The 23,167-nt window shown below is 45.3% G+C and overlaps 1 protein-coding gene across 1 annotated transcript in view; it reads right to left on the bottom strand.

Annotated features, from left to right (window-relative positions):
- The window catches only part of WDR3 (WD repeat domain 3), a 386,077-nt gene that overhangs the window by 163,061 nt on the left and 199,849 nt on the right, over nucleotides 1-23,167 (bottom strand). Inside the window, exons 11-14 of the mRNA XM_069635757.1 lie at nucleotides 13,856-14,086; nucleotides 12,555-12,648; nucleotides 11,154-11,255; nucleotides 4,928-5,013 (exon numbers count right to left, since the gene is read on the bottom strand). Coding sequence (XP_069491858.1) covers nucleotides 4,928-5,013; nucleotides 11,154-11,255; nucleotides 12,555-12,648; nucleotides 13,856-14,086 — 513 coding nt within the window. The remainder of the gene's footprint in view (nucleotides 1-4,927; nucleotides 5,014-11,153; nucleotides 11,256-12,554; nucleotides 12,649-13,855; nucleotides 14,087-23,167) is intronic.

The raw sequence follows: 23,167 nt of genomic DNA on the forward strand, positions 1-23,167 counted from the left end.
CCATCCCATATACATGTTGGCATAAGTCGGGCCATACAAGACCCCATAGCTGTGCCTCGTGTTTGCTTGTATAGCTGATTTTCATGGAGAAAATGATCATGCTTAATTTGGCTTGCCCCTGCCACCTCCCTTGACTTAAGACATCAGTTTAAGTGAATTTGGCCGAGCATTGTTAATTGGAAACTTATATTAGTCAAGGTGTGGCAAGTCATTGTGTATATTTTTGGCGTAATGGCAAATACACGTGATATTTGAAATCTGTTATTTCTGGACTATGGGGAGACTGACTGGGCACCGCTTAGCCACTGTTTTGTGGAGTGAGAGAGATATAACACAGGTTGATCCACATTGTGTTATTAAGCTCAGGTGTTTTGCTACTTTTCTTATACAGCATATTAGACATCTTTTGCACGGACTATAGACTTGTCTAGTCTATTTCGATGACAGACCAGGTTGAAGTCAGGAGACGGGCAGCGGCAACCATCTTATTTAACCAAGAGTCAGCAGCCACAGAAGCTAAGGTGCAGTATAGTAAGACTTCCAGCAAGTCTTACTATACAGCAAAAATTGGACAAACTTGAGAGGATTAAGAAAAAGGAGATATCTAAATGGTGGGAAGCGATGGCACTGCAGACATATCTTGAAGTTCAAAGAATTCCCAGTTGACTGAAAATCCTCACGATCCCCACATTTGAAGACATGAATCCCGAATTGATTAAGGAATGGACTGATCACACCAATACATGTTCCTTCAAGATGATTGAAAGTTTAGTCAAATATGCGAAAATAGACAGGGCTAAACTCCTCAAAGATATTGAAGAAATGGAGGAACAGTTATTCTCTTCTGACGATGGAAATGAATGCAAAAGAGGAATGTCGCGCATGGAAGAAAATCTTGAGACATGAAGGTGAGATCAGAATGAGGAAACAACATAAGTTCAAACGAGATCGCTTAGACATCGGACTGGAACAAATGGAAAATAATGATACTCAAGCACAAGCATTATAGAGTGAAGACCCGAGTAGCTCAGAAGTGGGCTCATCAGAAACAGAAGGAACAGATTAAAAAAAAAAATTTTTTTTAGAGGAGTTCAAATTGCTGCATCTAGACAGCAAGTCGGAGAGAAGAGAGCGAGGTCAACACACAGGACAAGGAAGAGGGGTGGCAACAAGAGGCGGCAGAGGAAAACGAGGCGGGGGATCAAACACAAAAAAATCGCCCATGGCAACGAGATCTGGAGCCAATCAGAAGGGGAAACCACCAGGGAACAAGACCTCCAACTAAAGATCTTCAATATTTCAAAAAGAAGTTTGACAGATAATGAACGATCTGTACTCTCCCGGGGTCTCTCCTTTAGCCCTTCCCATGTCTATGACTATTCTTCCACCAGAATAGATTTATTCAAATTCACAAGAAAGCTCAAACTGACTAAATTTCATGCTACGAAGTTTGAAGACAACCATGGACAAAAGAGAAATCAAGCAGAAAGAGAAGTCTCCATATTATCGGAGAACGATCTTACAAGTCTTATATGCTTAGTGAATATGGAAGAATCTACAGAATCTACAATGGATGAAAATATTAGGATGGATGATGCCATGCTAAAAGTACATTACAATAGAAAAGGAGATACTATTGGAGACTAAGACTCTATATCATGCCAAGCTAAAAGAGTGGTGTGATCTGGAGCTCATAGATCAAGATGAATACTTCTTTCTCAAAAATGCTCATCCTGTGACTCGTCTATTTTAACCCCAAAATACATAAAATTTTAATGGATCCCCCAGGTCGACCCATTGTGTCCTCAATGGGTAGTTTGCTTGAAAACCCATCTAAATACTTAGACCATTTTTTCCAATCATTTGTTTCTAGTTTGAGCTTGTATATACGAGATACTGCTGATTTGCTAGCTAAACTAGACATCAATTGGGAACCAGAATATTTTCTAGTCTCATTAGATGAAGTCTCATTGTACATTTCCATTCAGCATTCTGCAGGGATAAAGGCATGTCAATCCTTCTTGGAGGGCAGATCTGTCTGTTATCGACAGCACAACATTTACAATTTTGCCTGGAGCATAATCATTTTCTCCATGAAAATCAGCTATACAAGTAAACACGAGGCACATCTATGGGGTCTTGTATGGCCCGACTTATGCCAACTTGTATATGGGATGGTGGGAGATACAACAGGCGTGGACAGAATAATTGGAGCATTGGACCAAACACATTAAAATTTGGTATCGATTTATCGATGACCTATTCATTATTTGGGACCGGACTGAATTTGAACTCACAGAATATGTGAATATACTAAATGACAACACGCTCAATTTAGAATTAACTACAGTGATTAGTAAACAGAATTTGGTATTCCTAGATGTCCAATTCCAAGTAGAAGGTAGTAAATTGACATCTAAGCTATATAGAAAACCGACAAGCTCCAATTCAACTCTCCACGCCAAGAGTCATCACCCTAGAGCTCTAATAGATTATATCCCTTATGGTGAATTCTTAAGAGCCAAAACAAGCATGCAGCAATGATCTGGATTACAAGAGTGAAGCCAAAAACATAAGTAAGAGATTTGTCAGACGTGGCTATCGAAAAAACATAATTTCTAAATGCTATATGAAAGCAGAAATACCTACTAGAGAATCTCTTCCATCTAGGAAAAAGAAATTGAATGACAATAAAATCAGGCTCATTACAGGGTTTAATCTTCAAGCGAAAGAAATAAAGATGATCATGAATAAACACTGGAAGGTATTACTCACGGACCCACATCTGAAGCTAGTCTTAGATGATGCTCCTAACATTACATACTGTAAGGGCCCCTACTCTTAAAACTATGTTGTCTCCCAGTATGGTAATTACTAAATCACCAGACAGTTTCAGGATGACTCACATGAGCAGAAGAAGTTTTTACAAATGTGCCAACTGTAAAATGTGTAACCATGTGTCTAAGGCGCCTTTTACCAGTGCGAATGGTTTATGTTGGAAATACAAGAACAGAATTTCTTGCATAACAAAATTTGTAGTATATGTCATAACATGTGCCTGTGGCCTTCATTATATAGGCTCTACTATATGACCTCTAAAGATGCGGACTCTCCAGCATTATAGAGCCATTAAGAATGGAGACTTGACCTATCCTCTTACAAGCCACTTTCAAGAGAAACACAATGGTGATGTGAGATACCCATCGTTTGTAGGGCTGGCCCATATACCACCCAATAAAAGATTAGGCAATCGTGAATTGAGATTGAGGCAATTGGAAGCCACAGTGATATGCAAATACGACACCCTGAAACCGAAAGGTCTCAACATAGATGCTGAAATGTATGTGTTTTTACAAACATGATTCCTTTTATCACTAGGTACTAACTGAAACATTTTTCTTATCTATGACTTAGGAATTGCTCTTTGCATATAATTTAGGAATAACTTTTTGTACATGATGACTAAATGTCTAGTATATCTATGCTGTCTCTTTGGAAACCTCTATGAAGGATGTTCGTTTAGCGTTGGCCTGTGCTAACAATGCCTATGTGACTTTCGTGAAGAGTCATCTTTGAACTCACTAAAAGTAGCTATTTTGCACATTTTCTAATATTGCTGCTATTAAATAGTACTGTATTTAAGACATAGGAATTGCAATTTGCACGTAAATAGGAGTGGTTTCCAATAAGGGCATTGTTTTAACATGTTATCTTCATCTCTACTTGTACACTTTATACGATATAATTTATGACTGAATTGGAATTGCCATTGTGCTTATATATTTTTTTCAAATGCGACTGCTGGGATTGATTTGCACTTTTTTTGAAGTAATGGATTTTACAAATAGCTGTGAATTATATACCACCTATGGTTGTTGATCTATGATGGATTACACCTATTTAGGTGCTGAAATGACTGGCAGGGACAGATATGTCTGATCTTGTTGTATGTCCGAATTAGGGCACTTGCCCTTGTACAAGAAGGTTGCTGTTTTCTGTTTCTGTTTCTAGACTTGTAAGCACTTGCCCTCCGAGGGGGCATATGCCTGATTGTGGCTATTTTAGCTACAATCATTTACAATTAACTAGCACACTTGTGCGTTTTGTTATACACCGATTTTTGTAGAATTATCATATTTTAATTTGGGCAGCACCAAACATCTCAATCAATCCGGTATCACGTTGGTAACAGACATTGTTCTGTTTAGCTTGTATGGCAACTTTACGATTTTTATTTGACATCCAGTACCACATACATAGGTAAATGACCATTCCAAGATGGAGGTCATTATAATTGTCGCTTCAGTAATCCTATATGATGCGGTCACATGACTACCAGTCACGTGATGTAACACGAATTGTGACGCTCTGTATCTGCCCTTCTTTTTATACTCTATGGTGTTACCGGCACATTTGGATTACAAGAGTCTGAGGAAGCCTGAGCATTCAGGCAGAACGCGTGACTTTATTCCATCCGTGAGGTTAGTGTCTTTTTACAACCTTACGTCTGCCACAAGGGTGAATTGTTTCGCCTCTGTTTTATTTATGTGCTGTAAAATGTTACAATAAAGATGTTATTTTAAAGTAGCAAAGTCTTGTGTGCTGGGGCTCTTGTGTACATGCCTGCTAGGTGGTTTTTTGTAGTGTTATGAAAACCTTTGTAAAAGAATGTGATTTCACTAGATTACAAGAGGCCTATTTTAGTGAGCCTTCATGAAGAGGGTCTTTGAAGGAGGATGTGGGCCAGGTACCTATGACTCAGATGGTGAAAAACCGTCACGTAAAAGGTAGTAAATAAAAAGAAACAAATTAAAAAAAATGGGAATTCATTTTATTCAATTGTACAAGCTGACCTCCCTCTGACAACCAGCAATTTTTGCCTCCACCAGTGGTGGTTTCTCAGAAGCATTTCTGGTAACACACTTACCTGATTTGCGCGTCGTTCTCATCCTTCACCAGTTCAAACTCCCAAAACTTGACACATTTATCTGCTCCACCTGTAACAAAGCCTCGCTGAACAGAGAGGGAAATATAAAGAATATATAGGTTACTTTCCACTACGAAAGAGGAAAACAGATGCTCATAAAAGCAGAAAGGAGCAGCTCTTCTGCCTTCAATCCCCAAGTAACACTTGCCTACTTCTTAGAATAAGCCATGTTTTTCAAGATGGCGTCTGAGCCTCCTTTGTTTAAACAGGTCCCGGTCTTTTTTCACCATTTCTTTTTGGAAAGGTCCTTCTAGAGTTTGTTTCTGCGCGCCAAACCATCGCCAGACCAGCTCCATCATTAGCTGGTCGAAGCTCCACCATTATTTTCAGCAGTGTCAAAGGGTCGCACACAGCGCATGAATATTTAAATCTCCACCCACCAGAGAGGACTTGTATGGTGGCTATGTTGGTTTCAAGTATGCTTGCATGCCTCCCTTGGATAGCAGCACAACAATCTCTCAGAAGGTGCTGCTTCTATCAGGGAGACAACCCGTAGAACCTTTCCCCATTTCCATTAACATTAGAAGAACAAAATGTGTACGCAAAGGGGGACAGAGGGAGACGCAGATAAAGGGAGGAATTTGATCTTAGGTGCACATTCAGCAAAGGGAGGAAGGTGGTCCCACTCCAAAGTATTTTGAGGTCTGAAAGCGAGGCGGTTTCATTGCAGGATGGCACGGATGGTGCAATGCATTCAAGAGGCACCAAGATACCCCAAAAGAGCTGGGGTGCAAGAGGCTATCACAGTGATGACACAGAAAACCCAGAAAGATGCGATGGAAGACTCAGGTGCAAGAGAAACAAGGTATTACAGCAAGGCAGAAAGAGGGTGTACGAGACCAGGCTTTTAAGCACAGAGAAAGGAGGCATGCGCACAACAATGTGCGATTATATAATGAAGCCCGTGGGAAGCATGTTGACTTACACCTTCTGCAGGACACATGAACAGAGGGCGCATTGAGGCATTCCATGGATGAAATGGCCAACAGGTTACTGTCATTGTTAGGTAGATGTTCCTTTTTCAGTGACATATTCCCCACTTTGTGAGCCCCCCAGCATTTTTGCTGGACCATTGGATTTTTGGACTGAAATTTCAGAGTGTGAACCTTTTTCCACACTCACTCATTCTTTTACTCTGACCCCGGGAACCCTTTTTACCTCTTTCTGATACTTTTTAATTGAGTTATGCGTTCATCCAACTTTTCTGGCATCTACCTTTTCCTATTGCAGCTCACAGCACTTTCTGTGCAGTGTTGCTGGGAGTTCATAGAGCCCCCATTTTTATTTTACCTGGGATAACCCAATATTACCAGAGCAGGGGCACAATTTTGTCCCACCTGTATTTTATTTTGCGAGATCAGTACATTCCACCTTACATACACTCTTTTCATTTGTGTCACACAGCACCCTCAGTGAAGTGGCACAGGGAGGCCTTTCCAGGCTTTCCCAAGGTTTAAATCCCTTCTCTGGGATAAACTTCTGTTTCCCAGAGAAAGTAAAGTGAAATTAACTTTACCAGTCTTTTTAAATTCCTAGACCCAGCACACACTATCTTACAATAGAGTGCTGGACGGGTTACTTAGTATCCCCTATGTCTACGTAGCAGTCAAATGCTACCCTTTCCTATTAGAATGGCTGGTGGCAGAGGTTTTACAACGAACTACCATGATGTTTTCCGACCGCGAACAGCGGTAGCGTTAAATCGCGGGAGCCATGTTTTTCAAGATGGCGTCTGAGCCTCCTTTGTTTAAACAGGTCCCGGTCTTTTTTCGCCATTTCTTTTTGGAAAGGTCCTTCTAGAGTTTGTTTCTGCGCGCCAAACCAGGTTTGGTCCCTTTGTTCCTTTGGCGGGCTTCAGGAGTAAAGATCGCCCCTGGCGCCCGAGTGTCTGGGGTGGACAGGAAGTGAGGGAGGTGCCCGAAACTCCCTATGCTTAGTCTCCTAGGAGACCCAAATGCACTCTGGCGTGATTGGCTGGCTCTCCAGCAAGGACAGCCACTCTGCTGGGTGAGTGACAGCTAGGCTAGAATTAATGGGAGAGAACTGGATAAAAGGCGAGTCCTTTGGCTTGGAAGGCAGAGTCGACCACTGGAACGAAAGAACCGAAGAAGAGCTTGAAGAGGACGGCTGCTGCAACTCCTGGACCATTGGTTTGCCCGGTGAAGCCCTGCTCCGGGTCCGAATCACCAAGTTCACCTCGACAGAGAAGCCCTTGCAAGGACGACTTCTTCCTTTGAGCTGGTAGGACCAATCAACTCAACAGTAAGCCACCTTGAAACAGATCTCAGAGCTGGTTGAAATTGCAGGAAACCGGATAACCAGGCAGAAGGACACCAGTTTGTGTGCTTGACTTATAGTTACCAGAATTAAAGTTTTGCCAAGCTTTTTGACTGTTCAAGTGCACTGCAGGAGTCCCCCGACATCTTCCCTCTTGTCCCCACGACTGAGGCCCAGGAACATTGAGATCTGCAGAAACTGCCAGGAACAGAAGTCATCAGCTGCCTCTTTTTCTTCATTTGTAAGTAAGGTACTGTAAAACCAGACAGAGTACTTACCTCTCGCGGTGAAAGTGCTGGAAACTTTTGCAACTCACAGGCCTAATCAGCTTGTGACCCAACATATGATTCTTCTTGCTACAAACTACTTCTAAGAACTTTGGCAAAGACTTTTCCGTTTAACTACCAGAACTGCTACATCCTATCCAAGACTTTAGCCCACTGACTTTGGCCTAGCCTATTGAATTGAATCTTCTGGTGAACTCAAAATATTTGCACCGTCTAAGAATAATTGTAACCTTTTATGTTCTAATAACCTTTGCCTTTTACTCCCCTTTGAAAAGTTTTCTGAATGTTACAGTAAGATATTCATGTCCCCTGCACCCTTATTACTAAGAGTTACCGGTGATGGAAGGTTGTGTTTGTGGGCCATTGCAATAGGGTCTTATCTTATTTAGAAACTTAAGAGTGTACAGTATTGAAGTAAATGTGTGTTATTAATATTGCCTCCTTCTATTGAATGTTTTATAAGTGACTGGTTAATAAATTACTAAATGTTTAACCAAGAAACCTTGAGTGTAAGAGTCTATTTGAGCACCTGTGATTGTAGACCTCTGTGTAACATCATTACAGCTCACATTCCCTCTTGAGCCTGGCTGCTCAGCTACGCTACCAAAACTGTAGTACAGACCTATACCAAAGGTTGGTTTTGCTTACACCTGTAGTCATAGTTGCTTGTAGTGTTCCCAGAGGGTACTGCATTCAAACCTTGCCTAACAGACTCTGACAGGCTTGGCTCAAAGTTACAAAAAGTTACCAAGAGTTTTAAAAGTCTGCATATATGTTTGAAGTTGGTTAAATGATTTGCTAACCTTCAATCTATTCTACTGTACTTACCTGTGAACACCTTGGGTCTACTATTCAACACAGTATTGCAAGCAATCCTATACTGTATATACATGTCCACATTCTTTACTTACCTGAACTTACAACAGTGTGTAATACATTTACAGTGTGCGTCTTCTTGAACCAAGGTGTGCTCCGAGGCCCTTGACCCTACTACAGCCAACCTCCCTCCTTAGACTAAGCCTGGCTGCTCGTCCATTGCTATCATACCTTTGGGTAGTTCAGGCCAAACCTAAGAAGCGTAACCCTGTTCACCCAAGGTGGGCTTTCCCACATTCTGTCACAGACAGCAACGTTTTGAAAACCCCCTAACAGTACCATACACATACAATAAAATACACCACAATTTAGATACCTTCAAATATATATATATACACCATTTAATATTGCATTAGAATAAAAATACACTATCAAATAACTACTTGAAAATATAGGTTGGGGAGATTTCCTGGACTCGCGGGAATTACTTTCATTGACATAAGGGTAAGCCCTTTTTTGCCTCACTCAGCTCCTGCATTGACTGTTTTGACGACACATCCATGTTTTCATATGGTAGCAGCCCCACCCTAAATGGTCTGATGCCAGATGAGCCTACAGCCTCTTTTGCAATTTTGTTTTGTACTAGACAGCTCATGCCAAAGTGATTATCGTTTTAGGATGCTTGTTGCTCCATTTTCAGAACATGCCATCTTACAGGGAGTGCTTTAGGGACACTGTCCCCTTTCCTTTGTCATAATTAAAATGTATGCTACTTTCCAGGCATCCTCTGAACAGGTTAGTGGCAGTCAACATTTTTTACCCTTTTTGCAGGCAGGAAAATCAGCTGAAATAATGGATTTAAGAGGAAAATACAGTTCCTTTTAATTGTAACACACAGCACCCTTTGTGCCGTGCCACTGAGGATCCTCTGAATATTTAAATACATTTTCTTCTGTGAACTGCAGAATGTTTGTCCTACCTTTTTCCTTTGTGGGTCCAGCAAACACCACCTTAAGTGGAATGATGGGGGCGGGGTTACATATTAACTTCTTATCCCACTTCTCATGTAACCTTTTGTTACACTAACCTGAATGGCTGGTGGCAGTGGTTTCCTTTTTACTACCTTTTGTGCAATGTATCTGCAGGCTGATTTCTCAGCTGCGGTACAGCACCCATGGGTGAAAAATGGCCCGGTCTTACTTTTTTCACCATTTATCGTTTCTTAGTTCCTTCTGGGCTTTTACTCTGTTTAGTTTGAGTCCATTGTGTGTCCATTGTGTGTCCATTGTGTGTTTTGCCTTTGGCAGGCTTCAGCCCTAACGCCCGCCCAGGCTCCATTGTGTCTAGGAAAGCAGAAAGTGAGGGAGGAGCCTGAAATTTCACTGGCCATTGTTTTAGGCATGCTTGGCCGAAACCAGTTCCAACGGAGCTGGTGGCTGTCCTAGAGGAAGACGACCCCCTTTGTGATTGACAGCTTAGTGCTGTGAATGAATGGGATTTGGCATATAAGGTGAGCGTTTTGGAACTACAGGCAGAGTCGACAAGAAGACGCAGAGTGACGCCAGCAGCACGTTCCAGGGCCACAAAAGTATTAAAATGACACTGGTATATAATAAAAACAGTAATGCCTATACAAGAAATCTCCTAAGCTAAATGTCTATAGATGAGTCCTTTACCAAGGGCAAGCACCCAGCATAAAATAACCGTGGCAGAACCAGGATACCACACAATCCAACAAGCAGGTAAGTACCTAGTAGCCTGTACAACTAAGGGCAGTGTCTTGAAGACACCTCCCAACCTTAGTATAACTGAAAGGCCCTAGACCTGGTAGCCAGCACCTCACACATGTTTCAGGCTTTAACAACGACTGAGGGCAGCACACCAGAAAAAAGGTTGCAATAAAAAGGGGGGACATCTGTAGACATCCCTCATGTTACAAAAAGAAAGCTAAAATACCACAAAAAAAACCAGCAAAATGTTTAGTGGACATAAAAAGTTAGGGAGCAGGAAACCCAAATATGGACGTCTGTCCTAACACTCTGGGACCCAGTCATCCAAAAAGCTGACCTGGCAAATCATTTTGTAGTGGCTAATAATACCTTTCTGGGGGTAGCTGGACTATTTCCACGAAATAGGAATTAATTATACTAACAGAATTTCCAGCTTCTCTGATCATAATCACAGCATTTCCCATAGCAAACTGGGGACAACGTTCAGTCCTAATGAACGTTATTGCATTAGACTTAAATATTTGTATTTTAGGGGAGGGGATTACCAAACAGAGTGGGTGGAGGGCACTTGATGGAATAAGAAAAAGGGGTGTCAGCTGCAGAGTGTGGGATCAGCCAGGATGTCCTAAGTTGATTTGCCTCCTTAAAAACTTGCTTTTCTAAACATGGGCCTCTTAAGTAGTCCATGTGATGGCAACTATCCAAGTGCAGAAATATTGCCTTGAGAAATCGCGCTGTCCCCCCCTTCCAGAAGGATACATCCCCTGCATAAAACCCAAAGGAGCATTGAATTACAGGTATTAGGGAGCCTTCTGAATATCAGGGGAAAGCAGGCCTAGGTAGCATCACAGCACAGCAATTCTCATATTCTTTAGACACTCACTTCTTTACCTATTTTGCTTGAGTGTTTGAAGCCCCAGTGACCTTTTTCATTCTCAACCTCCCAACAATCAGGCAAATCCTGTAACAAGACCTTTGACACCAAAAAGCAGAAACCAGTGCGCCCATGGTAAAGCCACCACACTTTGCCAGGCATTCTTCTCATGCATCACTTACCTGGTCTGGAGAAAGAGAGATGGACCATACTGCTCCGTCATGTGCGACCACCGACTCCGAGAGGCTTCCGGAAGCCAGGTCAAAGAGCTGCAGCTGCCCAGACTGTGGAGAGGACCCATGAGGGTAGAGTTTACAAATGAGAAGGAAGTTAACTCAGACGAAGAAGCCTAAGGGGTCCAATGAGATTGCAATCCCCTAAAGTAATGGCTCTTCTGTCCCCTTCTATTCCATATGCTGCATAGGGTCCTTGCACCTTTTGCTCACATGCAGTTCACCAACTCAAAATGTCCTATTTATCCGGTAAGTTGCACACGCTGGTTAATATCCACACGTGTGTATTTTGCTTTCGACTGCAGCCACTCTATGGCATACTCCACAATCAAAGGTGATTTAAGGTGCATATCACTGAAAACAGAATCTAAGAAAACTAAATGTCAGAGGCCAAATGAATAATATTAAAGCCCCAGGACCAGCATTGCCACATGATGGCACTGCTCATGTAGAAAAACCATAAGAAAAACAAAGCATGCTTGAATGCATTTTTCATATGTCCTGGATCCAGACAAAAAATATATATATTTTGGCTCAGACACGTACATGTTACAATGAAGCATTTCTGTACAGGACTAGATCATTCCATCACCATTCTATGCAATCTGGTATAGAAGCGCGAGCAATACTGCGAACCCGAGTGGAGAAACCCCCAGAAGCAATGGCTCAAGTTCATGCGGTCACACACTTTGCACTTTCTCGTGGCCTTCAAGTTTTCACAACCCTGTATGTCTACTGTGCAAATGGTCAGATTTCACCCAATGATATCATAGCGCACATGGAGAGGTGAAAGGAGTTGCCATGTCAGTGCTTCCAGCAGGAGCTGTTCAGCCCGTGCAGAAACAGACGACACTCTCTTGCCCATGATCGTGATGTAGGCAAACTGGTGGGACCCCCCCCCCCGCCCACGTACATTAAACAATGGGGTGACCGTACACCCAGAGGCGGAAATGGCAAATTCCCCATCCCCATAGCCAACATATGATTAAATGATCCCCACCAACCCATGCTGTTAGGCCAAAGACTAGGAGTAGGGTGGTGGGAGGACCCTCCACTCTGAAACGTTATTAAACATTAAAAACTTAGAAAGCCAATGTTTTTAAACAAGTCACTTGTACACCAACTTACATAAGGATTCAGGTAGACAAGTGTGAGTAATGCATTCTGAAAACATAACCACAAACTAGCCAAAATATCCAATCCAAAAGAGGAAGCATCCCCACTCAAGGTGTATGGTGGGTGATGATTTGAAGAATGTTGATGTCCCTGCTAAGATCACAAGTAGGCACACACGTGACCAGGACTCTGTGACAAACACCATGAAAAGCTTAAGCACTGTGCACAAGTTACCTTTGATCCCACAATAACCTGCCGATCTCCTGGCACAAAGAGCGAGCAGAGTGCGTACTCGCATGGCATGGTCCGGATACACTGCAAGGTGGACCTGATGGGAGACAGAAGCATACAGGACGTTTGTCTGGGACCAACCACTGTAGAAGAGACTAGGAGTATGAAGAGCCTACAGAGGGCCCATGCAGGAATTTGCAGACCATGACTGAGCTGTATAAAGTGTGGGTGGGAGGGGGTGCTACAGGTCTGGATAAAGTAGAATAAGCAGAGCAGTAGCCCAGCACTCCATCTGCAATGTACCAAGTATGCCAGCACAGATGCGTGCTAGCAGTGAAGGTTTTAATACAGTAGACATGAGGACTGAAGACTAAACCTAGCCAGCCAAAAATCTTGGAGAGGTGCGTTAAGAATCAAAGGAGCATGAGCCCAAAAGACGTCTGGCTGGTTCAGTGCCATCCCACCTCTACAGGCAGGGACCATGATGGATGTCTATCCGTACAAAAACTCCCTCCAACTTCATACTCCTCGACTACAAATCTATACATAGTCTTGCCATCTCCTACCTAGGTCAATATTACCTCTGCTACTTCTTGAACTCTGTGAGACTTCTCTCACCACATTCGCCCCACCCCTCGTGGTCCAGCTACACTGCAATGCTTCCCCCACCACCCCCACCCATCATTAAAGCCTGCCTCATCAGTGGGATTCCTTAAGACCAAACTTTAGCTCCACCTGCATGCCAGTGAAGGGGAATGACAAAATCCCTCATCACCGCCCAGCCCCGGTCCTCGGACTACCCCTCTGGAAAAGGGTCAACACATTTGTATAGTGATGTCACTATAGATCACTCATTTTTCAGTTGAACACCCTAAGTGTAGATCTTAGTTATGTCTGTTCCTTGATCTCTAGTCCTCGTGCAAGTCTCTCTATAACACCACTTCATCAACTTGTCTTATTCACCCGGCACATATCAAACCCCTATTTTCAAAGCACTCTAGACAGGGGATGCCTCAGTTATCTACGTTGTATGCTTTGTACTTCATTTAGGTCAGAAATTACAACCCAAAAATGTAATAAATAGAAATACACATATCAGCTTATTCTACCTAAAAACACCAAAATAAGATATAAGATTAGAGAAAGAATTTATTTGGCGAGGACGAGTGCCTTAGGTCCGTAATTACCATTTTGATCTTACCAAGGAGAGACCTCTTGACCCAGCAGACAATCAAGACAGACCCACATGCACTGTAAGAAGACAGTCTATTGACCAGGAAGAGAGAACAAGCAGAAAGACAAACCTATTCCAGATTTTCACACACTCAGCGGAGGCGGAGAGCACAGCGATGTTATCAGAGCTGAAGGATAGCGTGCGGACATCGCTACGGTGACCACCCAGTGTGACCTGAGCCGTCCTGGAGCACTCTGGAGTCTTGGCAGACAGAATAACAGTGTACACCTCGAGGCAGTTGTTCTGAAGCAGCAACACAGCCTTCAGCTCCTCCTTTGGGCACAGGATCAAGTCGAAGGATCTGTCAGGAAAAAACATGTGGATTAGGGAGACTGGAAACTGGAGTTTTTATGGGCTCCGTTGGTCACAGTGGTTGCAGGTAGAAGTGAAGGAGCATTGTAAATGGTTGCATCCAGGACGCAGTGTCCAACTTGATCTATGGAGCCATTCTTCCCCAGGAGGTTGGAGAGGAGCACCATCAAACCATCCACACTCCTCAGGAATACTTGCGTGCAACAGACCGACCACACTTAGCAATAATGCTTAGCAAGCACACGTTAAAACAATAGGAAGAACAAAGCCAACTCAATAGAAATTACGCCACTATTTCTCTACGCATCGACTAGTGGATGCAGGGAGTAGCCTTTGGAGAGGCAATGGGTATAAACAGGTCAAAAAGGCTTCCCTCATCTAGAAAAGTGATGTAGTCCGGAACGGCCCTAGTATTATCCGATTGAACGACCTATATTCATCTCTTGGTCTCAGCATACACTAGACAACAAACCAGTCATAGAAAGACTCCGCCAGCTTCAATTTATTGACCAGAATGTATCGTCTGAGCCACGTACTACACAGGAGGGTGTACACACGATACTCAACACCAAAGTCCACGAGGCAACCAAAAGCCTCCATCCTGTTGAGGCACGATTTGGCATCTGCCTCAGAAGAGTAAGGATGACCAATATACAGTGCTTGAGAGCTGGCATTCAGAGATGGCCATAGTGTCATCATATTTGCAGGCTAGAGGTAGTGCTGGACACCTGAGCAGGATTCCCTCCCAATAGAACCTGGAGGACATGGTTGGACGTGCTGTCAGGACTCCAGATAAGTGTCCTACCAGGCTTTCTTACTCATTAAAATCTTGCAAATATGACAGCTTTTTATCTTTCCATGTTTATCATGTATGCACCAGTTGAGAACACAGGACAGTGCAAGAGGCTAGACAGAAACCAGAACACTTAGGTTGTTATTTGCATGAATGAAATTGCAAGCCATGGAGATGTCTTCTGGGTAAACCAACACACAGTGCAATAAGGAATAGCTTATTTATGTTCAACATCTACTGTGTTTTGTTTGTAGATGCTCATGGAAAAAACAGAAGCATTGTACATATTTTATTTCCTAGAATATTAGGATCTTAATAATGGCATTTAAAACTGAGCTACAATTGGGAAGTATCCTTTGTAACAAATAGTTTTTTTTGTAAAGGGAATCCAGCATGTCACAAAATTATTTTTCAGAGTTCCTGTGCTGTGTGCATTTACAAGTTATATTCATACACATTATTGCATAGCAGAAGGTTTTCTACAAATGTGATAAATTGTTAGCAGCCAGACATTTAAGTTTATTCATATGTTGACTGCTTGTGGCATACGTTTTACCATCTTGTGGAGGCAAATCATGTTTACTCATTTAATTTACACTCCAATTATAAAACAAATAAATAGTCCCACCTCAACACCATATCTGGTGCACAGATGAGAATGCAATGTCTAGTTTAACATCCATTCAACCATAACTATGTGTGGTAAATATTGCTATACATGCTCAGTGGCAGCAGAACCCTTGCTCAAGGGTGTGTGATTGTCATTCCACCAACCACAGAAGGCACAGCCTCTTTCAAACCTTCAAGACTACAATTAAAACATTAAAAAACAGACAGTTCAAGCTTGTTAGGCGAGCTTTTCTAAAGTTTACCTGTGGTAAGACTTTATAAAGCTATCCCTTGGCATACAGAGCCCCAACTTCTAGTATAGGTCTGTATGCCTGTAATACTCAAAGGGTTGGTAGTATGGCAGAGCAGCCAGGCTTATTTTAGGAGGGAGATGTGAGTTGTAGTTAAGTACAATGAACTCAGTAAATGCATAGGCCCATTGAACATGAATTACACACTTGTAGTTATAGTAAAATAGGTATTTATTGTATATAAACGTGGATAAAGTTATATTCAGATAAGCAAGTACTATTTCAAACTAATAAACACAATAGAAAAGGAATGCAATATTTCAGGTGAGTGAACAATAGGTCAAGATTTGTCCAGTTAATGAACACAGTTCAAGGTAGTAAAATCACTTTTTATAGCAACTCAGAAAATGTTCTGTTGTAGGAATAAAAAGGTTTAGCAACACCAACAATAGCAGGTAAATACTTTAAAAGATGTGTATTATTTTTCAGAGACCTTAAGGCTTTAGCAGTGTTAGGCAAGATTGTATGTAGTAACCCTGTGGGAGCCTACACCAGCCTTGTCTTCTTGGCAATAGGGAACCCGACCTTTGGTATAGGCCTGTACTACACAAGTTGGTAGAGTGACTGAACAGCCAGGCTTATCTCAAGAGGGGTCAATGTGAGCTGTAGAGGTGCAACATCGAGATTTACAGTGACAGGTATTCAAACAACACTTTTACTCGAGGTTTCTTATTAAAATAATTATTTATTAAACATTCGGTTTTTAAGTAAGCGTTCTTTAGAAAGGGTAGGATGCAACAATTACATAGACTTCAAAAGAACACTCCTTCAGTTTCAGTTAAGTAAGTGGATTCCCTTTTGGGATGAGACACAGACACTTCCTGCACCCACAGGTGACATCAATTGCTAGGACACTGGACATTTATATATCACTGATACTTAATGCAATACTGGCAAAAAGGAAAAAGAGGTTACTCCTGAACAGGTGTTGGGCAAGATTGTGTCCAGTATCCTTTGGAAGGCTACAGCAACCTTGACCCCTGGCAATAGGAACCAAACCTTTGGTATAAGTCTGTACTACACAGGTTAGTGTGGCTGAGCAGCCAGCTGTAGTGGAGTCACACATAGATTCACAATGACAATTATTCAAATAAACACTTTTTTTTTTAAATGTGTTGATTTTTAAATCAAGGCAGGTTGACAATTACAAAACATTATAAGCAACAATTTAGGCATGTCGATCCCCAGTCGTCCTCTCCAGATCCCCCCCCATCCGCCCCTCCTCCCCCGGTCCCCGAGACTGAATTCCTCCTCCTTGGGTTGCCCGCTATGCACCTCATCGTCTATGTGTCTCCTTCAGGGTTCTCTTGTTCCTTCAGGGTCCACCGGGCCTTGGTGGGTTTGTAGGTCAGGGTGGGGAATCGCTGGTCATATTCTAGTATTGGGGCCCAGATATTCTGGAATCAGTGGAGAGTTTCCGCCTTCGCTGCTGTCACCTTTTCCGCAATCAATATGTCCCAGAGCTTTGTCCACCACTGGGCCATGTGGGGGCCTTCTGGGGATTTCCAAGAGCGGGCCAGCACCATTTTGCCTGCTAGCAGACAGTGGGTCAGTAGTTTTACTCTGTTTCCGGAGCGTAGGTAGATCACAGGGATTGGAGCTCCCAACAGGACTGGCACTGGTTCTAGCGGGATCGCCGTTCCGGTGATTATGTGTGATGGTTCCCAAGCATGATTTCCAGAATTGCTGGATCTTTGAGCATGTCCACCACATATGGAAAAAGGAGCCTGGGTAGCCGCACCCTCTCCAGCAGGAATAGTCTAGTTAAGGGTTTATATGGTGGAGTCTAAGGGGCGGGTAGTACCACCGTAGCATGATTTTATACGCGCATTCCCTGTTGGTGATGCAGGTAGATGAGGCATGTGTTCTAGTCCAAATGTCTACCCAGGTTTGGTCTTCTATTGGGTGTCCCAGGTCTGCCTCCCATTGGGCCATGCAGCGAGTTCTCATGATCAGGAAGTCGCCCAGAAAGCGCCTATATAGGGTGGATACCCTCCCACGAGCCGGGAGGTCCCCAAGTGTGAGTTCCAGGGCGGTGAGAGGGCGTGTTGCTGCCTGCAGACTTTGGGGGTGCGAGCACCAGTGGCGCAGTTGGATATAAGTAAATCTGTCCCTTTCATGGAGTTGGAACTTTTCCTTACATTGCTCAAATGTGAGGGGTGCCTCTCCCGCGTACAGCTGATCTATGGTCTCCAGGCCACCATTTATCCAGTTTTGGAAGTTGCGGGGGTGCGCTCCCGGCGAGAATGCTGGATTATGAAAGGTCGGGGATCGTGGGCTCAAACCTCTTGGCACTCCCTTTCGTTTCAGTGCACAGTCCCAGGAGCTTAGAGTATGTTTGGTTGATAGGAGGAGGTCTCCCCAGTGCGCTCTGAGGGTGGGTGGGATGTGTGGCAGAAATCGTAGGGGCAAGGGCACTTGTGATTGTTCCAGTTCTACCCATCTAGGGCGGTTTGTGATAGTTTGCCACGCCTGGATCTGTGCTAATTGGGCTGACACTCTGTAGGCCTGCAAGTCTGGGACCCCCAACCCTCCAAGTCTGGAGCCCCCCAGTAGCGTTTTGAGGGGGATTCTCACCCTCTTACCTTTCCAGATAAATTTCAGCATCTTTCTCTGTATATCACGGAGGGTTGGTGCGGGGATCGCCACTGGCGCAGGCGTACAGGAACCTCGGAAGGAGGTTCATCTTACAGGCTGTGATGCGTCCCAGCAGTGAGATCTCCTGGGTCGCCCAACGTTTCAGGTCTCCTTCCAGTTCTTTGAACAACCGGGGAAAGTTAGCTTTGTATGTGTCTTTTGGGTCTGCTGGGATGTGGACCCCCAGGTAAGGGATAGCCCTTTTTTCCCCCATGTAATCGGGCACATCTTGGCCAGTGGTTCTCGCTCTTTCGGGGTGAGGCCGATGCTTGGGGCCGATGATTTGGCGAAGTTTACTGCAAAGCCTGAGACTTCTCCATAGCTGGCTATTTCTCTTAGTGCATGTTTCATGGATGAGTGGGCCTCTGAGATCGTGAGCAGTACGTCGTCCGCATATAGGGCGATTTTGTGTTGTGTGGGGCCGACCTGTGGGCCCTTGATCCGGTCGTTTCGCCTAATTCTCTGGGCAAAGGGCTCCATAGTGAGTGCGAAGAGCAGAGGTGACAGCGGGCAGCCCTGTCTGGTTCCACAGGACAGGGGGATTGGAGCCGAGCAGTGTCCATTGATTCTCAAGAAAGTTCTTGGTCCGTTATAGTTGGCCAGGACCATTGTTTGGAATGCTGTCCCAAATCCAAAGGCCCCTAAGGTGTGTTTCATGAATGTCCAATACACCCTATCAAATGCCTTGGCCGCGTCCAGGGCCATTAAGACCAGTTTCTGGGAATTCCGGGAGGCAAGGTCCACCAGGTTCAGAGTTCCCCGGATGTTGTCTCCTGCCGCCAGGTGTAAGATGAAGCCTGCCTGGTCCGGGTGCATGATCTCTGGTAGGACGCGATTTGCCAGAATTTTTGAGTATATGTTCGCGTCTATGTTCAGAAGTGCAATCGGTCTGTAGGAGGTCAGGTTTCTCAGATCTTTTCCTGGTTTGGGCAGGAGGATGGTAGTTGATTCCTGCATCGATGGGGTTACCGATCCCGTTTCCCTGAAGGAGTTGAAGAGTGTTATCAGGGGGGGGAAATCAGCTGGGGTCTGAACAGTTTATAGAACCTGGTCTAAAATCCGTCCGGGACCGGGGCTTGTGTTTTGAGCGACTTAATGGCCTCCTCAATCTCTTCCTCTGTAATGGGCTCCTCCAGTTCACCTCTTGCCATGTCGGGGAGTCGGGGCAGTGCTGCCTTTTGCAGGTATTCCATTTGTTGCGATAGGTTCTGTGGGGTTGCTGTCATGATCTGTGTCAGATGGTCCACCGCTAGTTGCTGTTTTTTAAATTCTGAGTATTGTATGACTCCATTGGAGTCGCGCAGGCCAGCGATCATATTAGTTCATCTCGGTTTGGCCAATTTGGCCACCAGGAATTTATTCTCCTTGTTGTTCTTCGCGTAGTATGATTGTTTGGCCTTGACATGAGTAGTGCGGTTTGTTCCGCGTAGTGGGCTTCTAGTTTTTTCCTGGCTGTGCGTATGGTTCGCTGCGTCCTGGGGGACCAACCCTTTTTCTTGTGGACTTCCTCTGCCTCCCTCAGCTCTTTTTCCAAGGCTATCCGGGCCTGTCGCCTATTCCGGTTGTAGGCCGCTCCCTGGGCGATCAGGGTGCCTCTAATCACTGCCTTCATGGCGTCCCAGTTATTCGCCACAGAGGTGTCCGAGGCCGGGTTGTCCTCGAAGACATTTTTAATCTCCTTTGCGATCTTGTCTCTTGTTGCCATATCGTTGAGGATCGGGTCATATAGAGACCATTTACGTGAGTTGTTGAGTTTGTGGTTCTGGGCCCGGAGTTCTAAGATCACCGGAGTGTGATCAGCTATGGCTCTTGTGCCGATGGACACCTCCTTGACAAAGGCCAGGGTTTGAGGGGAGGTTAGGAGAAGGTCGATCCTCAAGAAGGTTCTGTGGACGTATGAGTAAAAGGAGTAGTCTATTTCAGTGGGGTGAAGCACCCGCCATGCGTCCACTATCTCTAGGGATCTGAACAGCTGAAGAAGGCTCAGCGCCTGAGTAAAGTCGCTCGGAGTCGAGGGGTGTGATCTGTCTTTGGTGGGGTCAGGAACCCCATTGAAGTCCCCTCCGATTATCATTTGCGCCTCTACGAAACGTGCGAGGGAGGAACCCAGTGAGTTATAGAAGTTCGATTGTCCAGCGTTGGGGGCGTACACCGAGATGAAGGTGTATAGGTCTCCTAGCAGAAGGCATTTGACCGCTATGAATCGGCCTTCTGGGCACATTTTCATTTCCAGTACCTGTGGATTTAAGTCCTTTCTGAAGAGGATCGCAGTGCCTCCCTTTTTGGTTGCTCCAGAGGCGAAAAATTGAAGTGGGAATTGCCGGGAGCGAAGTCGGTTAACATCTATTATTATTATTATCTGCCGGTAGCAGGTGGGTCTCCTGAAGCATGGCTACCGCAGCTTCCTCATCCTGGAGTTTTAGTAGAATTGCCTTTCGCTTGCTAGGAGAGTTCAGTCCATTGATGTTTAGGGAGAGAAGTCTCAAGGTCTGATGGTCTGATATCACTTCTCTCCCCGTCGCTTGGTTTGGGGCGGGGGGGTCATAAGAGGGAGATTCAATCGCCATTTCCGGTGAGAGCCATGAGAGTATCATCCTGCACTTGAGGTTTTAACTTGGGGCCCCAACGGGGGGCCGCAACTTTAACTGGTGGGTGGGCCAACATTGTGAGTACGGACGCACCCCTGGCCAACAGGGCCAACTGTCCAATCGTACTGTGGGTTGGAATGTATCCTTGGAGTGGGTATGAGCCATGGGTATGGCCCGCCGCCACAGTCGTTGAGATCTATTAGTTTAGAAGTGAGGTGGTGGATCCCTATTAGGTGAGGCCAGGTGAGCCGAAGCTGGAGTAGTATCGGTTCCCTGAGACGCAGAACCGCCTTTGATCATCTCCTCCTGTTGTTCCGCTGTATTTTCGACCATGATGACCGTCTGGGCTTTGGGGAGGGGGGTGGCTCAGGGTCCCCAGCCCCCTCTGAGTTTGGCGTGGAGGGCTCTCGGGGTGAGTTCGGGTGCATGATTTTATCTGCGTCTCCCAGGTGGCTAATTCGGCGCAGGGTGCCTTTATATGAGAACTGCAGAGCTGTCGGAAATACCCATCTGTATCAGACCTGTTGGTCCTGGAGGAAAAGTGCCAGGGGTCAGAGAGCTCTCCTTTTCTGAAGGGTGAGTAATGAGAGGTCTTGATAGGTCTGAAGTGGGGTGCCCTGGAAGGTGATATCATCTCCTTGACGGCTGATCGCTGAGATAGCCTCTTTGGTTGTCAAGAAGTGGACCCTGGTAATAACATCGGGGGGGGGGGTCTGAGTCCATCCCCCGGCGTGGGCGTAGCCTGTGGGTTCGGTCCAGCAAGAGCTGAGATTTGTCTAGGTCTGGGAGTAAAGCCTCAAAGAAGCTCCCCACGTAGTCCGCCAGCTTGTTGTCGGGGATGGAGGCTGGGACGCCCCGAATGCAGAGGTTGTTGCGACGTGCCCAGTTTTCCAGGTCCTCCTGTTTAAATTCCAGGATCTCGTATTTGTGTTGCAGGGTATTGATGGAACTCTGGATTTCCGCTAGGGTGGTTGTGTGATCCCGTGAATGGTCTTCGACTTCTCCGAGCCTCTGCTCGACCTTCGTTACCCTCTGGTCTGTCTGCTCCACTTTAGTGGTGAGTTCTGAGAGGCAAGAGCGGAACTCTGACTTAATGTCAACCATGAAGGCTACTAGGTCTCCTTTGGTAGCGAGGGCACCCCTTTCCTCTTGAAGTTTCTGTGGGGTGAGTTTAGGAGGGTCTTTCTTCTTACTTTTATCCGATGTGGCGAACATGGTGGTTATATCCGCGCCCTTGTTGGCCTTCGTTTGCTTGGACTTGATGGTTATGTGGAGCGGTCTCGGCCGAAGAGGTCACGGAGAGCCCTAGGGTTGTGGAGGAAGCGTCTAGGGGTGAATATTGTTCCAAGCTCCCTGCTTGGTCAGGTCTTGCAGGTTCCTGAGAGTTGTTGGGGCGGCTGGTCATTTGGTTTCACAGTTAGCTATCGAGGGGCATTCGAGAGTGGAACAGCTGTTGCCCCGGGCCAACCAGTTCACTGGGTGGGTATATGGGCTGGGGCGCCCCAGGAAGCGTTGGTCCGGGAGGGACCCTGAGCCGTTACTGGAGTCCCCTGCTGATCTAGCAGGCTAGGACCGGTTCAGGGACCGCAGCCGAGCACGCGAGCGCTGTGCACGCCACGGCCGGATCTCTCGTCTCGGGCCCAGGCTGCCTCCGTCTGGGCGGCTCTTTGTCGGCGGGTCAGCGGACTTCCGTGGGATGCCAGGCACTCGTCCGCTCCTCCTCTCCAGCTCCCCAGCAGTCGACACGCCAGTCACCGCGAGGTTCGTAGTTTGCTGCTGGGCTCCGGCGTGGCCGCCATCTTGCTTTCCTCGGATGGTGAAGGGCGCTGGGTTTGGCGGGCAATTTCGGATAGAACGCTCCCGCGTTAAATGATCATTTTGGGCTGAGTTGTGCTGTGATGGTTCCGGTCGCCTTGGATGGTATTAGTGGCTCGGTACCCTCAAGGGAACCGCATAATTTTGACGGCGACGGCGGGCATCCCACGGGCGGCTTCCGAGGAGCGACCACAGTGATGGCGCTCCAAGCCACGCCCCCCCCAAATAAACTCTTACACACAAGGTTTCTTGATTAAACAATTATTAATTTAACAGTCCGTTTGAGTAAGCCTTCTTCAGAAGGGGCAATATAATAG

This window comes from Ambystoma mexicanum, chromosome 7p, assembly GCF_040938575.1.
Source record: "Ambystoma mexicanum isolate Mex_15411 chromosome 7p, UKY_AmexF1_1, whole genome shotgun sequence".
Taxonomy (NCBI): Eukaryota; Metazoa; Chordata; class Amphibia; order Caudata; family Ambystomatidae; genus Ambystoma; species Ambystoma mexicanum.